The sequence below is a fragment of the Euprymna scolopes genome, chromosome 39 (genome assembly GCF_053919585.1).
Source record: "Euprymna scolopes isolate OS-2025 chromosome 39, ASM5391958v1, whole genome shotgun sequence".
In the NCBI taxonomy this organism is placed as follows: Eukaryota; Metazoa; Mollusca; class Cephalopoda; order Sepiida; family Sepiolidae; genus Euprymna; species Euprymna scolopes.
In genome coordinates, this window is record NC_136520.1 from 72,360,272 (window position 1) to 72,380,878 (window position 20,607).

The window sequence follows — 20,607 nt, forward strand, 5'->3', positions numbered from 1 at the left end:
TTGTCACAATGTTGCATCCCTATGCCTTTTTTATGAGTATTTTAATAGAATGTGCTCTGATGAACTCATAACACTTGTGCCCCCTCAGAGTAAATATCTCCAACTAACCCAACAAGCAACACAATCTCACCCCTTTCACTGTTGAGGTCCGTAGATGCCGGAAATCTTTCTATTTTAATAGTTTCTTTCCTCAGACTGCTTGGTTTTGGAATTCCCTCCCTGTTTTCTTGTTTCCCTAATCGTACTACCGTGCAGAATTTTAAATGTAATGTGAACTGACATCGTGCTACTCAACTCCCCTGTTACACACGATCCTAAATAGTAGCCCCTTACATTTCAAGTGGCAATATGACTTATTTCGAGTGAAAAAAGTATTAAAAAAAAAAAACAAAAAAAAAAAAAAACGAACAGTTGGACACATTAATAGAATTTCTCTTTATGGATAAACGTAAGTTTGAGATTACATTTTTCTTTGGTCTATAATTTTTTTTTTGTGTCCATTTTCACCCCAAACAAGGCACAGTGCCACTTTGATGTAGGGAGCTACTATCAGGGCCATAAGTTGCAGGGATGCTATGTAGGGAATTGAGCAGCAAGATGTCTGTTTACATTACACTTGAACTTCTGCATGTCAGTACAGTTGGGAAAGCAGGAACCTGGAAGGGAATTCCAAAGTCTCATAGTCCTGGGAAAGGAACTAGGAGGCTTTCTTAGAACGAGGGATCTCTGTGTAGGGGTGGGATTTTGCGGCTTGTTGGGTATGTCGAGGGGATACAAGGGCTTGTAGTTCATCAGAGCATCCACCCTTAAAATACTTGTAGAACAGGCAGAAGGATGCAACATTTCGTTGATGGGACAGAGGCTGAAGCCTAGATTGTGTAACAAATGCAAATAGCCCACATGTATAAACATAATTACGTTTGCCAGTGTGTAGCGCTTCAATTTGAAACTGCGCTTATATTTCTTTATTTTTTTTAGATGAGGATTGATAAGTTGTAGGATTCAGATTACTATTTTCATCTTGGTTATTATTTTCTATGTTTTATTTTTTTTAAATAAGTGTAATTATAAATATTTTTGTTTAAAGATATTTTAATGCAGTTGCATACGTTTAGATCAATCATTAACAAACAAAAAATTATTTTATTGTTAACTCACTGTAACTACCCCGGCATGCAGTGAAGCTTTTGTAATTCTTAATTTTTATTTGTACATTTTAGTTGTAAAGGACATCACACTTCAATTAAAATAAGAGTTATTCCCCCCTGCTGATTCTGCCTCATGTAGCCTTAGACCTTCGTGCATTTTGTTGAACTTGAGAATCTATACAGAATCTTGAACTGAATCATTTATTTAATCCACCAGGATAGATTGTTTTCGTTCTGTCAGCCATGACCAGGTAGAAATGTTAATTATTATATTATTCTTAGTTATTATTGCCTGGAGTAAAGATTCCCAAGTTTGAAAGAATTGCACCTGAAGAAGGTCGGAGGTTACATCGGCTGGAACGTTGTGAAAATAACATCTAAGATGAGAATAATAGTAGGATTCAAATGGTAACATTTATTTGTTCATAATTTTTTTTTCATTTATTTTCATGTTTGATATCAGCAGAGGTTGGAGCGTGGAGAGTCAACAAGCGTGGATGTCTTGAATCGCAGGAAGACTGACTGGCCAAGGAAAACTTGGAAGCAAGTGATTGGACAAGACCACATGGAGTGGAATTTGGAAGCAGTTAACCCGTTGAACCGTGAAAAATGGAGAGTGAGCTTGATAAAATATTTTTAAAAAAAAATGTCCGACACCTAAACAAATGGAAAGTGATGTTAACTTAATAAAAGAATTTATACACTTTTTTTTTAAATACCTGATAGGAAAATCCTCGATGCTGACTGCTTCCGATTTCCCTGTACTGTACGTGGCAATAATATTTTGGATGTTACTCGTGTCTTGGATACCCTGGAAAGAATAAAATGTTTTGTTTTTAATCAAGAAAAAAATAAAGTTGCAGACAACAGCAGAAGTTGAGAATACAAAAATTCATTAACAAGAAAGTAATAAACTAATAACTGAAGTGGTCAGCCACATGAATTGTGTATTCTGTGTGGCATAGTCGGTCAGAGAGATTGCATCACTCAGGAATGGGAGCAACACAGACGGAATTTGATGAACAACATCGCCATGGTTATTTATTTATTTATTTTTTGTGAATTAGTCTACTGGGCAAATTATTCCTCGTAATATATAATATTCAATAGAGGATTGATTCTATAATAATACATACGCAATTTCCCCCCTTTTTTTTTGCACTCGCAATTTCCCCCTTTTTTTTTTGCACTCGCAATTTCCCCTTTTTTTTTGCACTCGCAATTTCCCCTTTTTTTTGCACTCGCAATTTCCCCCTTTTTTTTGCACTCGCAATTTCCCCTTTTTTTTTGCACTCGCAATTTCCCCTTTTTTTTGCACTCGCAATTTCCCCTTTTTTTTTGCACTCGCAATTTCCCCTTTTTTTTTGCACTCACAATTTCCCCTTTTTTTTTGCACTCGCAATTTCCCCTTTTTTTTTGCACTCGCAATTTCCCCTTTTTTTGCACTCGCAATTTCCCCCTTTTTTTTTGCACTCGCAATTTCCCCTTTTTTTTTGCACTCACAATTTCCCCTTTTTTTTTGCACTCGTAATTTCCCCCTTTTTTTTGCACTCGCAATTTCCCCTTTTTTTTTGCACTCGCAATTTCCCCTTTTTTTTGCACTCGCAATCCCCGCTTTTTTTTGCACTTGCAATTTCCCCTTTTTTTTGCACTCGCAATTTCCCCTTTTTTTTTGCACTCACAATTTCCCCTTTTTTTTGCACTCGCAATCCCCCCCCCCTTTTTTTGCTCAACCAACATCCTTACACACCTCCACTTTCTTTTCCACCTTCGCTGCCTACTACAACATTTTTTTTTTTTTGATAAACACACATCAAACACCCGGGCAACGTCGGGCACCCAGGCTAGTAAAACATAACAAAAGCAGCTGCTTCATTTGTTTGCCAAATGAATTTACACATGCTGCATTAAAAACAATTTTTTTTATGTAGATTAATAAAGATTAACGATAATTTTGCTTTGAATCTTTAATTATATCTGAATGTATTAATATTAATATTATTAATAAAATATTTGTTTAATACTTCTCAGTTTCATCATCTGTAGATTGCACGGTATACATCGTATGAGATATATATTTCCGATGTGACTCAATAAAGATCAAACAAAACCTGTTTTTGAATTATGTCAATTTACTTCTTTGCTTTTCCGTGTTGATGTTTTATGCATAGTTTTCTGGGCTCTTTTCCAGAAATCCTGACAACATCTGGCTCAAGATTTGAGGGATATTTGAATCGATTCATCTATATTCATCTAACCCATTACAGGAGAAATAATTTACAGCACAATGAGAATGAATTAGACGGGAAGGATCTATATTTGCAACAGCATTTTTTCGTGCCTGTTTTGCACGTTGTTATGCGTTGGAGAGCCCTTAGAAACCGACTTAAAAACTTATCTCTACCCAGGTCTTCATTTATCCCTCTTCTCTTCAAGTACATTTATTTGATCATTTCCTCCCTTGTTTTTCTTGCTACTTCATCTTTGTTTTGACCTGCTACTTTATTCTACATCTGCTGATGCAAGAACTCTTATCAATGTGACCATACTATCGAGGTCACCTGCCCTACACACACCTTCCTATGCGGTCCAGATTTTATCTTCATCTTAGATCAGCAGATCTAAGCCTGCCTTTCAGGCTCACGTTAAATAGTGTCATTCTCACATCATTTCTCTTCATGCAACGCATGTCTTCAACCCTTCCTCAACTGACCACATTGAAAGAGGTATATAAATATTTCCTCAAAACCTCCGGCCTTGATGGAGGTGAGACTAAAACGTGCTGCTATGGTTTCAGATTATCTGAAATAACAGCAAAGGGGAGACTTGATTCCAAATATTACTCATGTGTTATATCTCCCCTCTTTTGAAAATAGGGTTCGATTATAAATATCTCCAGTATCAAATAATCCTTATACATTGTGAAATTTACTTTATGTATGAAAACCAAAGAAGGGAGATATAACATATGAGAAATATTTGAAATCAAGTCTCCGCATGCTGTTATTTCAGACCATTTGAAACCATAGCAGCAAGTTTTAGTCTCCCCTCTATCAAGGCCAGAGGTTTTGGGGAAATATCAGATATTTTGTAATTCATATGCAAAACTAGGAAAACCAATTACTATGATTTAAACATTTTATGGTTGTAAAAAAGTGCTAAAAATAAGCACTGGATGATAGATGATCTCCTTAATGTGCGAGCTTAAGGGCAAATGTCACATAGCTCACTACACAATTCAGGTCATTACCTTTCCAACAAGTTTCCATTTGTTAAATTCTGATCAATAGTCACCGAGAGTTGGAATTTATAATATTTGGAACCAAGTCTCCCCTTGCTGTTATTTCAGATCATTTGAAACCATAGTAGCAAGTTTTCCTTCCATCAAGGCAAGAGGTTTTGGAGAAATATATATATATATATATTGATATATAAACATTTAACAAATAAATGTTTAAATTTCAACAGTATTTCTTGCGGTTTATGGTGGCCGAATGTATTAGGTCCTTGCTAATGAAGCCAGGGATGACTTCTGTTGCCGGGTTCGAATCTATCGACCCATGTTAATCGTGACACCCTGCACTGATGATTCCCGAAAGGATGAAACACTAGTGTCTGTAGGTATTTAATAATTATTATAGTAAATATATATATATATATATATATATATATATATATATACACACCCACACACACATATGGATATATCTATACTGATAGCCAAATTGAATACTGAACTGCTCATATCTTTGGTTCTATGGGACAAAACTACATGAAAATTTGCAGGCTTTTTGAAGATTACAATAATATACACAATCATGTTGACACACTGGTTCTCGCCAGATCACCAAAGTTATGCAACATTGAACCTGGCCAGTGCCAGATGGGTGACCATTTGGGAAGGCGAGGTATATGTACCGCAAGGTAAAATACAAGGTTGGGAAACTGGCGTGGTTTATCCTTCTCTTGAGGGTAGATGGGACTCTCTTAAGCCGTGGTTAGGCGCCCCATCTAGTGATGGCATCACGATAAAAAATATCCTTGATAGCCCTGACGAAGCATCAAGTATTCAGCTACCGACAAGATTTGAATTACACTACAAACTCGTGTAGTGAGTTCAATCTTGGCTACGGCCGCGCTGGATAATAATATATGGTTAAAACTTTATGACAATTAGTAAAAAAGAACCTATATTTTCAAACCAATAAAATATGCCCAAATTTGCCTACACTTGTACATATAGTGTCCTGCAGGCCAGCTTCAGTTTTGTTGCTTTGGTTGTCTCCCTTATGGCCTTGACAGACCACTAATAACATTTGAAGACTACTGCATAAAAGGAAGGGTACGGATGATGATGATGATGATGCTGATGATGATGACGATAAGGCAGGAGGAGGAGGAGGAGACCGTTAAAAATGCCATTTTGAACGTAAGAGTGACTGACCTATCGACCAACTGACAAAGCTGGTCAGACATGATAATGTAAAATTAATAAATACCAAAAAACGAAAAATTAAAAAACAACACTGGTGGTGGAGGTGGGGGTTTGTAGTGTCGTTTCATCAGGTGTGTGTGTGGGGGGGGAGAGAAGGGTAGTTCTACAATCCTAATTAGTAGCATGTAAAAATTAAGCAAGCCTAAACCTGTTGGATGAAAATTAAAAAAAAAAAATCCTAAAATAACATTGGATGTCTAGAGAGGGGAAAGGGGGTAAGGTCGGATGTGGGTTTACATTCAATGCAGGTGCTTCAGGTTTATTTTCAAATAGTGCATATATATATATATATATATATATATATATATATTTTTTTTTTTTTACATTGTTGATGGCATCACGGAAAGAAAAGCACTGCTCATAGTGTTCCTTAACTTTTGGTTAGCAACCGTTCCTGTCTCATTAACCCTTATCGGCAAGCGATTCTTAGCTTTGATAAGTGATGACACCAAAAAACAAACAAAAAAGATTTTTAAAAAAATGTTATATCTTTTCTTTTTTTATACGCATGTCAGAGTTTTTTTTTTTTTATACCCATGTCAGTTTTTTTTATACGCATGTCAGATTTTTTTTTTTTAATACCCATGTCAGAGTTTTTATTTTTTTTTTAATACCCATGTCAGAGTATTTTTTTTTAATACCCATGTCAGAGTATTTTTTTTTTAATACCCATGTCAGAGTATTTTTTTTTAATACCCATGTCAGAGTATTTTTTTTTAATACCCATGTCAGAGTATTTTTTTTTTTTTTAATACCCATGTCAGAGTATTTATTTTTTTTATTCCCATGTCAGGGTTTTTACTTTTTTTTTTATACCCATGTCAGTTTTTTTTTACGCATGTCAGAGATTTTTTTTTGATTTTTTTTATACCCATGTCAGAGATTTTTTTTTATACCCATGTCAGAGTTTTATTTTTTTAGTTTACTTAAGGCATATCACCCCTTTTGTGTTATGCAATGAAGAATTCGGCAATTGTAATAGCTTTTATGCTTTCTCTTCTTAAAATCATTACATCTTACTAATCCCATTTTGAATGTCGCTTTCACAATGTTTCAGCCGATATAAATTTTAATTTTTTTCAAGTGCATCTTTTTAAACATTCAACACCAAACCTATCTATATATATCTAAAAGTTAAAATGTGTGTGTGAGAATACTTCTCAACCTATATACTCAACGAATTTCTCAAAGGGATCTTTACAATGAATTTAGTAAACTTCAAAATTTAGCTCAACTCGACAGTTTCCGAATGTTAAAACATTTTTCATTATAACATTTTTTTTTCATGTGCATAAATATTTTTTTTCCTTTTGGAAATTAGCTTTAGGTTTTAATCTTTCAAATACAATGAAAAAGTAATCGCAAACTTACAAAAAAAAATATGATAAACCGGCTTTCAAAACTATGTATCCCTTATCAGTTTTCCGATAATAATGCACGTACCTATTTATAAAAAAAAAAAAAAAAAAAAAAAAAAAAAAAACTGATTGGCGACTCCACATCTTTACGTGGTAGTAGAATTATTTCCTGTTTGAGAGATGAAATAATTTCGGAAATACAAGAATTTCCATTTGCATTCCTGTGCTTTATTAAGATTTTCTAAACGTCAGATTGAGCACAAAAGTTTCGATACAATCCGACCAGAAGGAAACTTGGTCTAAACAGCTGGTATTTTTAGATTCGGATTCTGACGGCGGAGGTGGGGTGGGGGGTGGAGTTTAAGAAACATTGCATTCTTTGCCTTTGTGTTTAACTTTATACAATATAACAAAAGAACAATTGTGTTGGCCATTCAGATATTGATTGAGATCGAACAATCTTCACCTGCCTTTCCTAATAATAGAAAAAACATTTATGCACCATTTATTATCTTAACGGAAAAGCTTCCATATTAAAATATTTTATATATATATATATATATATATATATATATATATATATATATATATATATATATATATATATATATAAATTCGTATTCCTGTTTGTTAGTCTGTTCACAATTCGGTTAATATAACCAAAAGGTACACGGATTCACAAATAGATTTTAATAATGAAAATGGGCTCTTATATACTTTTATTCCCGTATGATATCATAATTTAGTCATTTAAATTTTATGACGTGAAATGGTTAAGTTTCAAGTCCAGAATTTTTATTATATGCAAGACGAAGAATACATTTCAATAAGTATATCTCCTTAACCTATAGTAATAGTTCTTTGTCTTGCATATAATAAAAATTCTAGACTTGAAACTTAACCATTTCAAGTCATAAAATTTAAATTACTAAATTATGATTTATTTGCTCTATCTGGTATATTGAGCAATTTTTATTTGGCTGGGATTGTCTTTATAAAATATTACAGCCAATAATATTTTGAAGACAAATAATCACTGGATTTCTATACCAGTAGATCTATTGCATTACAATTACATTATTATGGAGTATATATATATATATATATATATATATATATATATATATATATATATATATATATATATATATATATATAAAGTTATAAAATATATATGGCAATTAAGTTACACAGAATATTCCGTGTTTCATCCATCATATATTTTATAACATCCTACCTAGCTCTACCTACGTATTGAGCACTGTTGAAGTAAATACTTAAAGTTTACGCATAAATTTATATTTTCGTATATTAATTTGTGATTAAATTACGTAATCATATATATATATATATATGATTACTTATGTGGCTTGTGGCTGCGACGTTGTTTGGCTGTGGAATATATATATATATATATAATGTGTGTTTATTATTTGGATTCATCAGACTACTGTTCTCATCTTGACCGATTTTCACAACATTTCAATCGATGTAGCTCCTGACGACCTTTTTCAGGGGTATATTGTCGAACTCGGGAAGATGAGAACAGTAGTCCGATGAATCCAAATAATGTGAATAACCAATCCTCATCTCAAAAATTCAGAAATATTTTTTTTTAAATTAAATTTCAAAGTTATATGCGTGACAAATCAAATAAAACTTTATTTAAAGTTAAGCATAATCGGTAAAATTAAATGCTATTTCAAACTTAAGCACAATAAGTCAAATATTATTATAAAATATATATATAAAGTCGCATTCCTATCTGTTTGTCTGTTCACAATTTGGTTAAGATATACAAAAAGTACACTATTTCACAAAAAGATTTCAATACTGAAAACGGACGCTTATATACTTTTAGTCCTGCATGATTTCTTTATATACTATTTATTCAAAAGGAGTCAAGATTCAAGAAGATTATCTCGTTTTCATATTGTATTAAAGATTTTTTTTAATGTTTGATACTCATCATACTGTTATCTTATTTTTAAAACAAAACAAAACAAAAAAAATAAAAATAAAATAATAGTTGATTTCATACCCCCAAAAATGATTTAAAGTAATGTTTCTTCTGATAAGTTTCCAAATTTCATGACAAAATTTCTGGGAGTGGTAACTGAGTTTTTAAGCACCATGAGGGGGGGGGGGGGGAAATAAATAAATAAATAATGGTTGTTTCATAGCATTAACATTTTTATCATTATTCCCCCCCCCCAAAAAAAACTATCCAAATATACATAGATTATTATTTATCAATGCATAACATTTAGGTATATTATATATAAAGTTAAATTCTTTAATTTAATTTCATATGCTTTGAATTAATTATTAGTATAACCAACATTAACTGCTTTTAAAAACGGAAGTTTTCATTTAAACGATGAGATTCTATTCGTTGTACAATGCTTCAAGCAAACTATAGAATCTTTTTTATATATAAGAACCAGCATGGGTGTCCGGCGTTGTCCGGGTTTTTGTAGGTGTGTGTTGAGCAAAAAAAAAAAAAAAAAAAAAAAAAAAAAAAAAGTGGTAGTAGGCAGGCAGGCTCGAACCCGTACCGCGAAGGAGGAAAAGAAAGTAAAAAAAAAAACAATGTGACGTGTTAGCTGTTGCGTCCATCGCCAAACCGGAAGTGACGTAGGTTTAAATTAAGGCTAGACAATCGCAAAGAGGCGATGAGTTTTGAAAATATCGGTGAAAAAAGCGACACCTCCCCGTAGAAAACTGCCCAGTCGAGGGTGAAGTAAGTTGGCTAATTTTTTTTATATTTGTTGCCCGAAGGGTCGAGCTTCGATACCGATCTTGTGAAAAATCCATCGCCTCTGTCAAAAGTTTTGGTGAGACGTACAAGCATACATACATAAATTTAAGCAGACAGGTGAGATTTATATTATAGATAAATATTATTTAATAATAATTATCAAACCCCTTTAATAATAGTTAAGGGTAGGCACCGTCTGGAAAATATATACAAAGAAGCAATCAACTAGCGTTTATGCATCGTTCACGACTTCCGTTGTTCAAACACTATAGATTGTCAAATGTCTGCGCCTGAATTAATCATTTATTAGTTACTAGCGGGGGGGGGGGAGTACCCGGCGGTGCCCGAGTGTTTTGTAAGATAAAAGTCGCTGAAATAAAAGATATTTACGACATCGTTTCGTAAATCTTAGTTATTATCATCTCGGTAGTATATGAAGTTATAAGAATGAGTGAGCAAGCCAAGAACCAGCCTGAAAAAAAGCCTTTGCCGGACATACACAAAAAATGCACAAACACACTAACAAGCGAGGGGTACCCGGTGTTGCCCGGGTGTTTTTTTTTTGGGGGGGGGTTAAAAGAAAGTAAGTATGAGGATCGAACCCGAACCATTGAGGCAAAGTTGTGAAAAAAAAAAAAGTGCGATGTTAACCATTGCCCCACCGCGACATGCTAACGGAAACGCGTTTGAATTTATTTAATCACTTGGATTTAGCAGGTGCGCGTTTTAATGAGTTAATGAGGTCAAGCTTGACTGCGGGATTTCATTTACTGCTGAATACTTTTTTTCCTCGCCCCCAAGATGTTATAGGAAAAAGACTAACCCACATGCAGCGAGCGACAAATGTTGAATATTTATCTTCCAAATCGAGTAAATTAAATAGACAGGCGAGCTTCGTTGTTAACTGTGAAATATTACGATTTATATGTGATATAAAAAGTTTTAAAAAGTTGTGAACCGACCGACCGCTTCTCTAAAAGAAGTCTTTTGTAGACACAGAAAAAGCGAACACACATACATACATACATACATTTTCGCTTTTATATTTATAGACTAGCGGGGGGGGGGTACCCGACATTTCTCGAGTGTTTGTAGGTGTGTGTCGTTGGGCGGGGGTGGTGGGTGTTAATGAAAACCTAAGAATAATCGAAGTAAAAAAAGAAAACAGAAAAACGAACGTTAAAAATTAAGCGGGGGTGGGGTACCCGGGCGGCGGTGGAGGGGGGGGGGTAATTAAAACATCGGAAAAAAAAAACTTACGTAAGGACGATGTTAAATGTAAAAATCGAAAAAACGAAAACAAAAAAGAAAACAGAAAAAGGAACGTTAAAACTGCTTTAAAAAAAAAACACATGAAAAATAGCTTAAATAAGCCTGCTTCGATATTAAAATTTAAAAAATCGGTGGGTACCCAGATGTTTTTGGATGTGTGTGGTCGGTCGGGTGTGGGGGTGTTAATGAAAACCTAAGAATAAGCGAAGTAAAAAAAAACCCCAGAAAAACGAACGTTACGTGAAAAATGGCTTAAATAACACTGGTTCAATATTTAAATTTAAAAAATCAAAAAAAAAGATAGACATCTCACACCACGATTCGAATCCAAAACGTTTAGATAATGACCCAACGCTCTAACCAACTGAGCTAACACGACGTACATGAAATTTAGTCAGTTCTTCAACTATTTAAACTAAATCAGGTCATGACGTCATCTGATGTATGCGTAGAACCGACCTCGTCCTGAGAGGAGTTTTTGTTGACCCCCCCCGTAGAAAATTGTTGATTTCAGGGTGAAAAAAATTAACGTTTTTGGCCAATCTTTCGATATTTTTTGGGTGAAGGATGCAGCTTCGATATGATACCAAGTTTGTCAATTTTTGTTGTGTCTGTCGAAAGTTTTTAGCGGACACACAAGCACACATACATACATACAAACATACATACACACATTTTCACTTTTATATATATACTAGCGAGGGGTACCCGGCGTTGCCTGGGTGTTTTTCGGGGTATGTGAAAAAAAAACGCGAAAATGTGAAAAAAAACAAAAAAAACCCGAAGCCTTCACGACGCGCAGTTGGAAAATAGTAAAGTATTTAAAAAAAAAAACAGGTGCGCGTTTTTGATTGACGTGACGGCGATAGGTATTCAGCAGTTACGATTTTGTGTGGGACAGTTTTGAATAAATCGGTTTGTTTGTTTTTAAAAACCCACTCCCTGTTTATTAGGAGGAGCGAAATGAAAGCTACAGTCTGATATGACGAAGTCGACATTGAACAAACGTTAAGGGAGCGAGGGGTACCCGGCATTGCCCGGGTGTTTTTCGGGGTATGTGAAAAAACCTCGAAGCATTGATGACGCGCAATTGGAAAATAGTATAGTGTTTTAAAAAAAAAACAGGTGCGCGTTTTTGATTGACGTGACGGTGATAGCTATTCAGCAGTTACGATTGCGTGCGGGACAGTTTTTAAATAAATGAATAAATCGGTTTGTTTGATTTTAACTAAGTTCGGGGAAAACCAGCTCCCTGTTTATTAGGGGGAGTGTCTCGTCTCGAAATGAAAGCTACCGTCTGATATGACGAAGTTGACATTGAACAAACGTTACTTAGCTCTCTAGAGACCACTGGCTCTGGGCCGGTGATTAGAGTTGAGTTTCGCTTTTTGTTTATACCGAAAACCGAATGTAACGCGTGCCAATGCGGGAAAAGTGGAATAATTAACGTTTGAAAGTCAACAAAATTAAATAGACAGGCGATCTCCGTGGTTAAGTGTGATATTACAATTCATAGATGATATAAAAAGTTTTAAAAAGTTGCTAAACGAGCGAGCACTTCTCTGAAAGAAGCCTTTTGTGGACATCGAGGAAAAAAGTACTTACATACATACATTTTCGCTTTTATATATATATATATATATATATAAAAATATATATATATATATATATATATATATATAAATAGATTAATTCCTTTCATTCTCCTGGCAGTTGTTTGGTGGCCAGGAAATAAAGGCTTTGCAAATTGAGCCAAAGATATACGTGGCTGGGTTTGAATCTCCTGACCAGTAGGAATTGTCACCTCCTACACTGATGATTGCATAACCATGAAACACTAGTGTCTGCAGGTATAAAGGAATAATTATGTCAGCCTCTTTAAGAAACTAATCAGTCAATTTAGCTCGCATGTGCAGACCATCATATAATGATTCGATCATTCTGATAGACACAAAAATCCATAATAAATGTTTAAATTTCAACAATATTTCTCACGGTTAATGGTGGACGAATGGATTTGGTCCTTGCTAATGGAGTCGGAGATGGCTTCGTTGCCGGGTTCGAATCTCTCGACTGGTGTTAATCGTGACACCCTGCACTGATGATTCCTGAAAGGATGAAACACTAGTGTCTGTAGGTATTTAATAATTATGATAGTAAATTATATATATATATATATATATATATATATATATATACACACAATATAAAATACAAAAATAAATGTACGTTTATACAGTTCGATATCACAGACTTCTATCCCTCGATATCCGAAGAACTTTTTAACATTGCCCTAGAATTTGCTGAGGCATACACTGATATATCCTCGGAAGAAATCAACATCATTAAAAAATGTAGAAAATCAGTTCTGATAAAAACTAAAATAACAAATTCGTTTGATTTGGCGATGGGTGTCAGGGATACTGCGGATGCATCAGATCTTGTAGGATTATTCATTCTATATACCCTCATAAGCATATTTAATATCGGATATCGGCCTATATAGAGATGATGGACTAGCTATAATAAAAGACTCCAACAAAGTCAAGGGAGATAACTTTAAGAAAATCATGCACAAGGAAATGAAAAAATTAGGCCTAAAATTAAACGTATTAGCTAACATAAAAATAAAAAACTTCCTGGACGTCATGTTAAATTTAGAAAAAAACACATATGAACCCTACTTAAAAGATAACGCTACTCCAATATACAAAAACCTTAAGTCCAATCACCCACCATCAATTATAAAACAGATTCCTAACACGATCGTAAGTAGACTCCGCAATAACTCAAGCGATGAAAATGCATTTAACAGGTCAACTGATATCTATGAAACAGCCCTAAAAAATAGTGGATACAAAAATATTGATATCAAACAAAACAACAATAAGCAACAAAACACCAATAACTATAATGAAATTAAAAATAGAAGAAAAAGAAATATCTGGTATACGGCCCCATACAATTAAATGTTAAAAACAAAACTTGGCAAGAAATTTCTAGATCTTATTGAAAAACACTTTCCCGCAACCATCCCCTTACACAAAATTTTCAATAAAATACCTTAAAGTTATCCTACATCTGCTGCGAAAATTTAGAGATGATAATTAAAGCACATAACAAAATATTAAATAAAAACAATGTAAACAACAACAAAATAAACAATAAAAAAGTAGACACCATGACAAAAATAAAACTAACACAAAAGACACATATACAACTAACAGAAATAATAATAATAAACTAAGTCTGGACAACAACAACCATACTAGAAATAAAAATAAAAATACTAATAACGAACAAGATAAATGCAACTGTAGATACCGCACACTTTGCCCACTTCAAAATAAATGTCTAACCAAAAGCATAGTTTACCAGGCCACAATATTTGCGGAAGAAAACCCGAATAACAAGAAATATTACGTAGGTATGACTTCCTTAGATTTCAAAACTCGATATTATGACCACAAAAGTACATTCAACAATAAAAAACACTGTATGAAAACAACGCTAGCAAACAAATACTGGGAACTCAAGAAAAGCGGACGTTCGCCAGTAGTCGAATGGAAAATAGTAAGACAAGCAAACACCTGTAGAGATCTAGACGACCCATGTAGATTATGCCTTCATGAAAAATTTGCTATCCTGCACTTTAAAGAACCCCAACATCTATTAAACTGTAGGAGAGAAATAGCGAGTAACTGTGTTCACAGGATAAAATTTACTCTAGGATAGAGATACAAAATAACTTTAAAACTAATAAAAACAATAGAAAATAAACAAATAAATAAACATGCGTATACATAAACTATCACACATTATATATATATATATATATATATAAACTAACAAAAAAAAAACTAACCTAGATTTAAAACAGGTCAAGACACTAAATATCCAGGCTAAATAGAGCACACACAAAGAATCAGGTCAACCAGAGGTCAAATGGGCCTTTGTCCTATAAGTGCATGTTTATTGACTGATAGGAAGGGCGCGGTGGATACTAAAAAGCTCATTGGCTAACTAAAATCCCAATAGAAGGTGCATATATAAAAACGGCAGACAGTCACAAAATTCGTGCATAAGCCTGGAGAATCCTAGAGTGGATGAAACGCGGAATATTCAGTGTAGCTTAATCGCCATATATATTTTATAAATTACTATACATATATATATATATATATAAAAATACAATGTTCACGACTTCCACTTGTTCAAACATTAGATTGTCTGATGTATTCAGCGTTTAATAGTTCTTAATTCCCTTTATTCCCATGGCAATTGTTTGGTGAGGTAGAGGCTTAGCAAATGGAGCAAAAAGGTGGCGTCATGGCTGGATTCAAATCTTATCAGCCACAGGAATTGTCACCCCTACACTAATGATTACATAAGCATGAAGCACTAATGTCTGCAGGTATAAAAGAATAATTATATATATATCTGTGTGTGTGTGTGTGTGTGTGGAGTGAAGGCTTTGTGTAGAACCAACCACACTTTTTGGTATTACTGCTAACCTTTGTTGAGGAAGATGACTGCCGGAGGACAAATCATCTGTGTGGATTTCTGAGCAACTTGAAATCGACGGGAGAGTCCATTATATATATGTATCTATAAAAGTGAGAATGTGTGTGTGAGGACACTTTTCAACCTATATACTCAACAAATTTTTGATCTACAGACTTGAAATTTGATATATAAGGATATTCAGACACGTGGAGAACTGTTCAATCGGTTTTCATCCGGAAAAAAGGGCTGCTAAAGAGTCGAAAAATTGTTACGTGTGGGTCATCGGAGTTTTATCTGTCAACTGTTCCATGAATGCGCATGTGTGAATGGTTGACATGTTAGATTCCTTATGTTTAGAATAAGTAGGTTTGAAAACATTTTTTAAAGATCGTGTCAAGCTGGTTTAATGGTTATCATACTTGATTCACTGTCTTTAAGTTTGGATTTCGATCTCAGTTTCTGTATAAATTAAAATATAATACTGATATGTATTTTACGACCGGGCAACCCCGAGCTGCCTGCTAGTATCTATATGCAATTCTGGACTCAAGAGATGGACAACATTTATAGTCCCCAATGTAAGGGTTGTATAAAACTGATCTCCTGTTGTAATTAGATTTCTGAAGTTGAATAAAGCCTTATGAATAAAGGGTTTTGTATTTGTATTGATTGTTTTTTCAGGGACGAGTAGGTTCCGCCAAGATCAGAATAAACTTAAATGACAAAATATTCGAAAATAATGAAACTCATCTTGGTATTTTTTTTTTACTGCCTTGATTGATGATCGCGATAACATTTTATATATATACTAGCGAGGGGTACCCGGCGTTGCCCGGGTGTTTTTTGGGGGTATGTGAAAAATAAACGAAGCCTTCACGATGCGTAGTTGGAAAATAGTAAAGTGTTAAAAAAAAAAACAGGTGCGCGTTTTTGATTGACGTGACGGCGATAGGTATTCAGCAGTTACGATTTTGTGCGGGACAGTTTTGAATAAATCGGTTTGTTTGTTTTTAAAAACCCGCTCCCTGTTTATTAGGAGGAGCAAAATGAAAGCTACAGTCTGATATGACGAAGTCGACATTGACCAAACTGACTCTGGGCCTGTGATTAGAATCGAGGTTCGCTTTTTTTATACCGAAAACCGAATGTAACGCGTGCCGATGCGGGGAAATGTGGAATAATTGACATTTGAAAGTCAATAAAATTAAATAGAGAGGCGAGCTCCGTGGATAATTCATAGATATTACAATTTATAGATAAAAAGTTTTAAAAAGTTGTGAAGCGAGCAAGCGCTTGTTTGAAAGAAGCCTTTCGTGGACATCGAGGAAAAGCGAACATACATACACACATACATTTTCGCTTTTATATATATAGATGTATCTATATATATATTTATAATATAAAGCTGAATGTCTGTGTGTGTGTGTGTATGCGTGTGTCTGGTCACGAATAGGCTCCTATATGGTTGACTATTTAAAAAAAACTGATTACATATAATGATAGAAGATGTATCGAGACACAGGAATGCGTATGTTTGATCTGGCAGAACAGTGGTTCATTAAAATTCTGTATGTAAAGTATGGAAATAAAAAATGAAAAAATGAAATAAAAAAAAAACGTTTACAAATTTTTTTGATATAAATGTACATAAGAATACTTTGATAAGTATGTTTTAACTTAAATAGGGATGGTATAATAAAATTGTGGTGTCTGCGTTCGCGCCTGGCCTCCATAGAATGGAAATAGGCATAAACTTTAATAAAGACTTTTCATATCTATATGTGTAAGTATACTTTGATGATTATGTTTTGTTTGAAGAAATATGGTTAAGAAAAATTATGGGGTGTTCGTTCGCACCTGACCTCCATAGAATGGAAATATGTCACAAAGTTTAACAAGGTTTTTTAATATAGATCCACAGAATATTGTGATAAGTGTTTCAATGTGAACAGGTATGGTATAATAAATTATGGGGTTTATCCATTTTATTTTTACTTTCATCATATTTTGCTTTGGTTGGATACCCCCAAATTCAACCCAAATTTACAACCCTTCCTTTTCATAACCTATCATACTTTCATAAATCAGAGTCCATTTTCTGTAGGCTGTTTTTGAACCCAGTCAACGACGGGTACTTTTTCTAGTATATATATATATATATATATATATATATATATATATATATATATATATATATTTTCTTTTTTACAAGGTGGTCACCACTTATCAAGGCCCAGAAGCCACTCGGGGTATAAGGGTTATTGTGTGTACAGTACGTTAGTATTGGATGGATATATATATATATATATATATATATATATATATATATATATAAATAAAATGTTATCAAGATCATCACAGCGCAAATTTTGTAAGAGAAAAGTCGCTGAAATAAAAGATATTTATGATGTCGTTTTGTAAATCTTAAATATTATCATCTTGGTAGCATATAAAAAGTTATAAGAATGAGCGAGCAAGCCGAGAACCAGCCGGAAAAAAGCCTTTGCCGGCCTGATGAATCCTAGTATGGATGGAACGTGGAATATTCTGTGTAGCTTAATTGCCATATATATTTTTATAACCTACTATATATATATATATATATATATATATAATAGCCATCGTAAAAAATCTCATCTACAGAACTAAACGTAATTCTTCCACTAACGAAATATTCTATAAATCACTTTCGAACGTAAAACAAACTTTAATTAATAACGGCTTACCAAATTACATAGTTGGCCAGATGATTAGACACTTTTTAACTACCATTAATAATAATAATAATAATGATAATGATAGCAGCGATAATAACATTAACATATATTATTGTAACCAGATGCATGAGAATTACAAATTAGACGAAAAAATAATACAAGATATTGTACACAAACATGTCATAACCACGGAAAAAAACTCTAAAATAAGATTTATTATTTATTACAAAAAGTTTAAAACTAGCCAATTACTAATAAATAATAACCCTACATCCGATGGCAGTATGCTGAAAATTAGAAATGCCGTGTACGATCTTAAATGTCCCATAGGAGAATGTGTCTCCAAAAATAATTCGTACATTGGCATGACTCGAACCAGCATCTCCCGTCGTTTAACATGTCACCTGTCTTCCCCGAATGGTTCAATCTATCAGCACCTCATAGCACACCACACCCTTAAAAATGAATTTAGAGACATATTAATAAAAAACACAGCCATTTTAACTGTCTCATATTGCGATGTGCGCCTCCCAATCTTTGAGGCATTGTTAATCCACATTAATAAACCAACGATTAACCAGACTCAAAATGAAACCGAGGGCACGCTCAAGTGCTTTTGAGTATTTTAGTTATTTTAATCGTCTTTTCATTTCATCTCGCTATTTTCAATTTCAATTTTTACTACTTGCCTGAGGATGACCAATGGAGGTCGAAAACATTCGTGATTATGGGAAATTTCTTTTTTCACTCGAAAAAAATGTTCGGAAAATGGTCTGACAAAGAGTAAAGGAGGATTACAAGAAAAACAAGCAAGAGTTGTCTGTGCTATTTAATGAAACGTGCATAAAAGAAAAAATGCTGCCTAAATATACTAATATATATGTGTGTGTGTGTGTGTGTGTGTGTGTGTGTGTGTGTGCATCCGAGTGCTTTACAATAAAATTGACATATTTACTACTTAATGCTTATGTAGCACTGGAAGTGATATCAATGAATCAATGTTAATAGAGCTTTAAAAAGATTAAGAAATACACGTTATATACATATACTAGTAGGCCTATCCTTCGTTGGTTGCCCGGGGAAGAATTAACTCCCTTTACCCGTGTCGTACGCATGGCTTTAGTCCTGAACATCATTTTACCATGTTCATGTTTTTATAATTTTATAAAAACAAAGTAAAATGCTATTTTTTTTTTTTTTTTTTTAATGTTCTTTAGTTTGGAACAGCATCCGGCTTTTTGTTTTCCTTTCCATTAGTTCCCCCAATCTTTGTGTTCCCTTAACTGCACTGGGTCTTAATGAAATTTCACTAATTTGTCAAGCACCCAATTTGACTTTTTAAAAAAAATCAATGAGGATTTTCAAAAACTCCAACAGGCTGGAAATTCAGCCATGCAAGCAAAAACTAACTCATTCACCGACTTAGGAAGCTGGTTACGTAAATTTAAGAGGAGTGGAGATGGGAGGTAAATTGCAGGTCGATGCTGAGCAGGAGGATCAACATTGCGACAGAGTTCAAGGGGGTAAGTACTTTTACAAAGGAATTCAACTTTCTTTGCCTTAAACTGAAATAAAATAAATATAGCTCACATTATATTATACAAGCTACAATCACACGTTCTTACATGACTACCAAATTATTTCATCAATGTATGAACTTACCCCTTTGTTTTGTTTTAAATAAATAATGTAGTTTTATATATCTATTTTTCTCTCTCTCTATATATATATATACTGGTATAATGGTTTTCCTTATTAGTAAGTCGTGACGATGCTTTATATGGCCTTGCAACACTGCTATGCCAATTAGCTGTGTTCCAAAATTCATAGTGATCAGTTAATTAGTTTAGGAGGTGATTCTGTACATACAAATACCTAAAGAGATAGCGACATAGACAATTACCATGGAAATAGCTGCTTTCTATGAACAGTTTCTTTCTTAGAATTGCTCGCCCGTGGAACAATACCATGAAGTTGCTTTCCAGCTAGCTAAAACAGGGTCGTTTTCAAGTCCCAAATTCCATGAACAGAGCGTTTATCCCAGAACTGCTCGTCTGTGGAAGGCAATACCAGTTGCATATTAGCACTCCCAGGGTACCACCAGTTTACCTGAGCAAGATTATTTTTATTTATCTAAAATTCCTTCTTGTTATTGTTTATAGAATCTAGTCAAGTTAAATTCCTAAAACGTCATTTAACCATATTTGTCCTTGAATTGCATTTTTCTCTTTAAAGCAAAACTACTTCAACTACACAATAATCATAATAATCTTATTGCTCAGGTAATTCGGCAATACCTTGGAAGTGTTAACATGAAATATATACGAAGCTGCTTCTCAACTGACTATAA

At 33.9% G+C, this 20,607-nt stretch overlaps 1 protein-coding gene across 1 annotated transcript in view; it reads right to left on the reverse strand.

Moving 5' to 3' along the window:
* LOC145263864 (polycystin-1-like protein 1) overlaps positions 1–20,607 on the reverse strand; it is an 842,774-nt gene that overhangs the window by 309,789 nt on the left and 512,378 nt on the right. Inside the window, exon 11 of the mRNA XM_080120938.1 lies at positions 1,868–1,959. Within this exon, the coding sequence (XP_079977064.1) occupies positions 1,868–1,959 (92 nt within the window). The remainder of the gene's footprint in view (positions 1–1,867; positions 1,960–20,607) is intronic.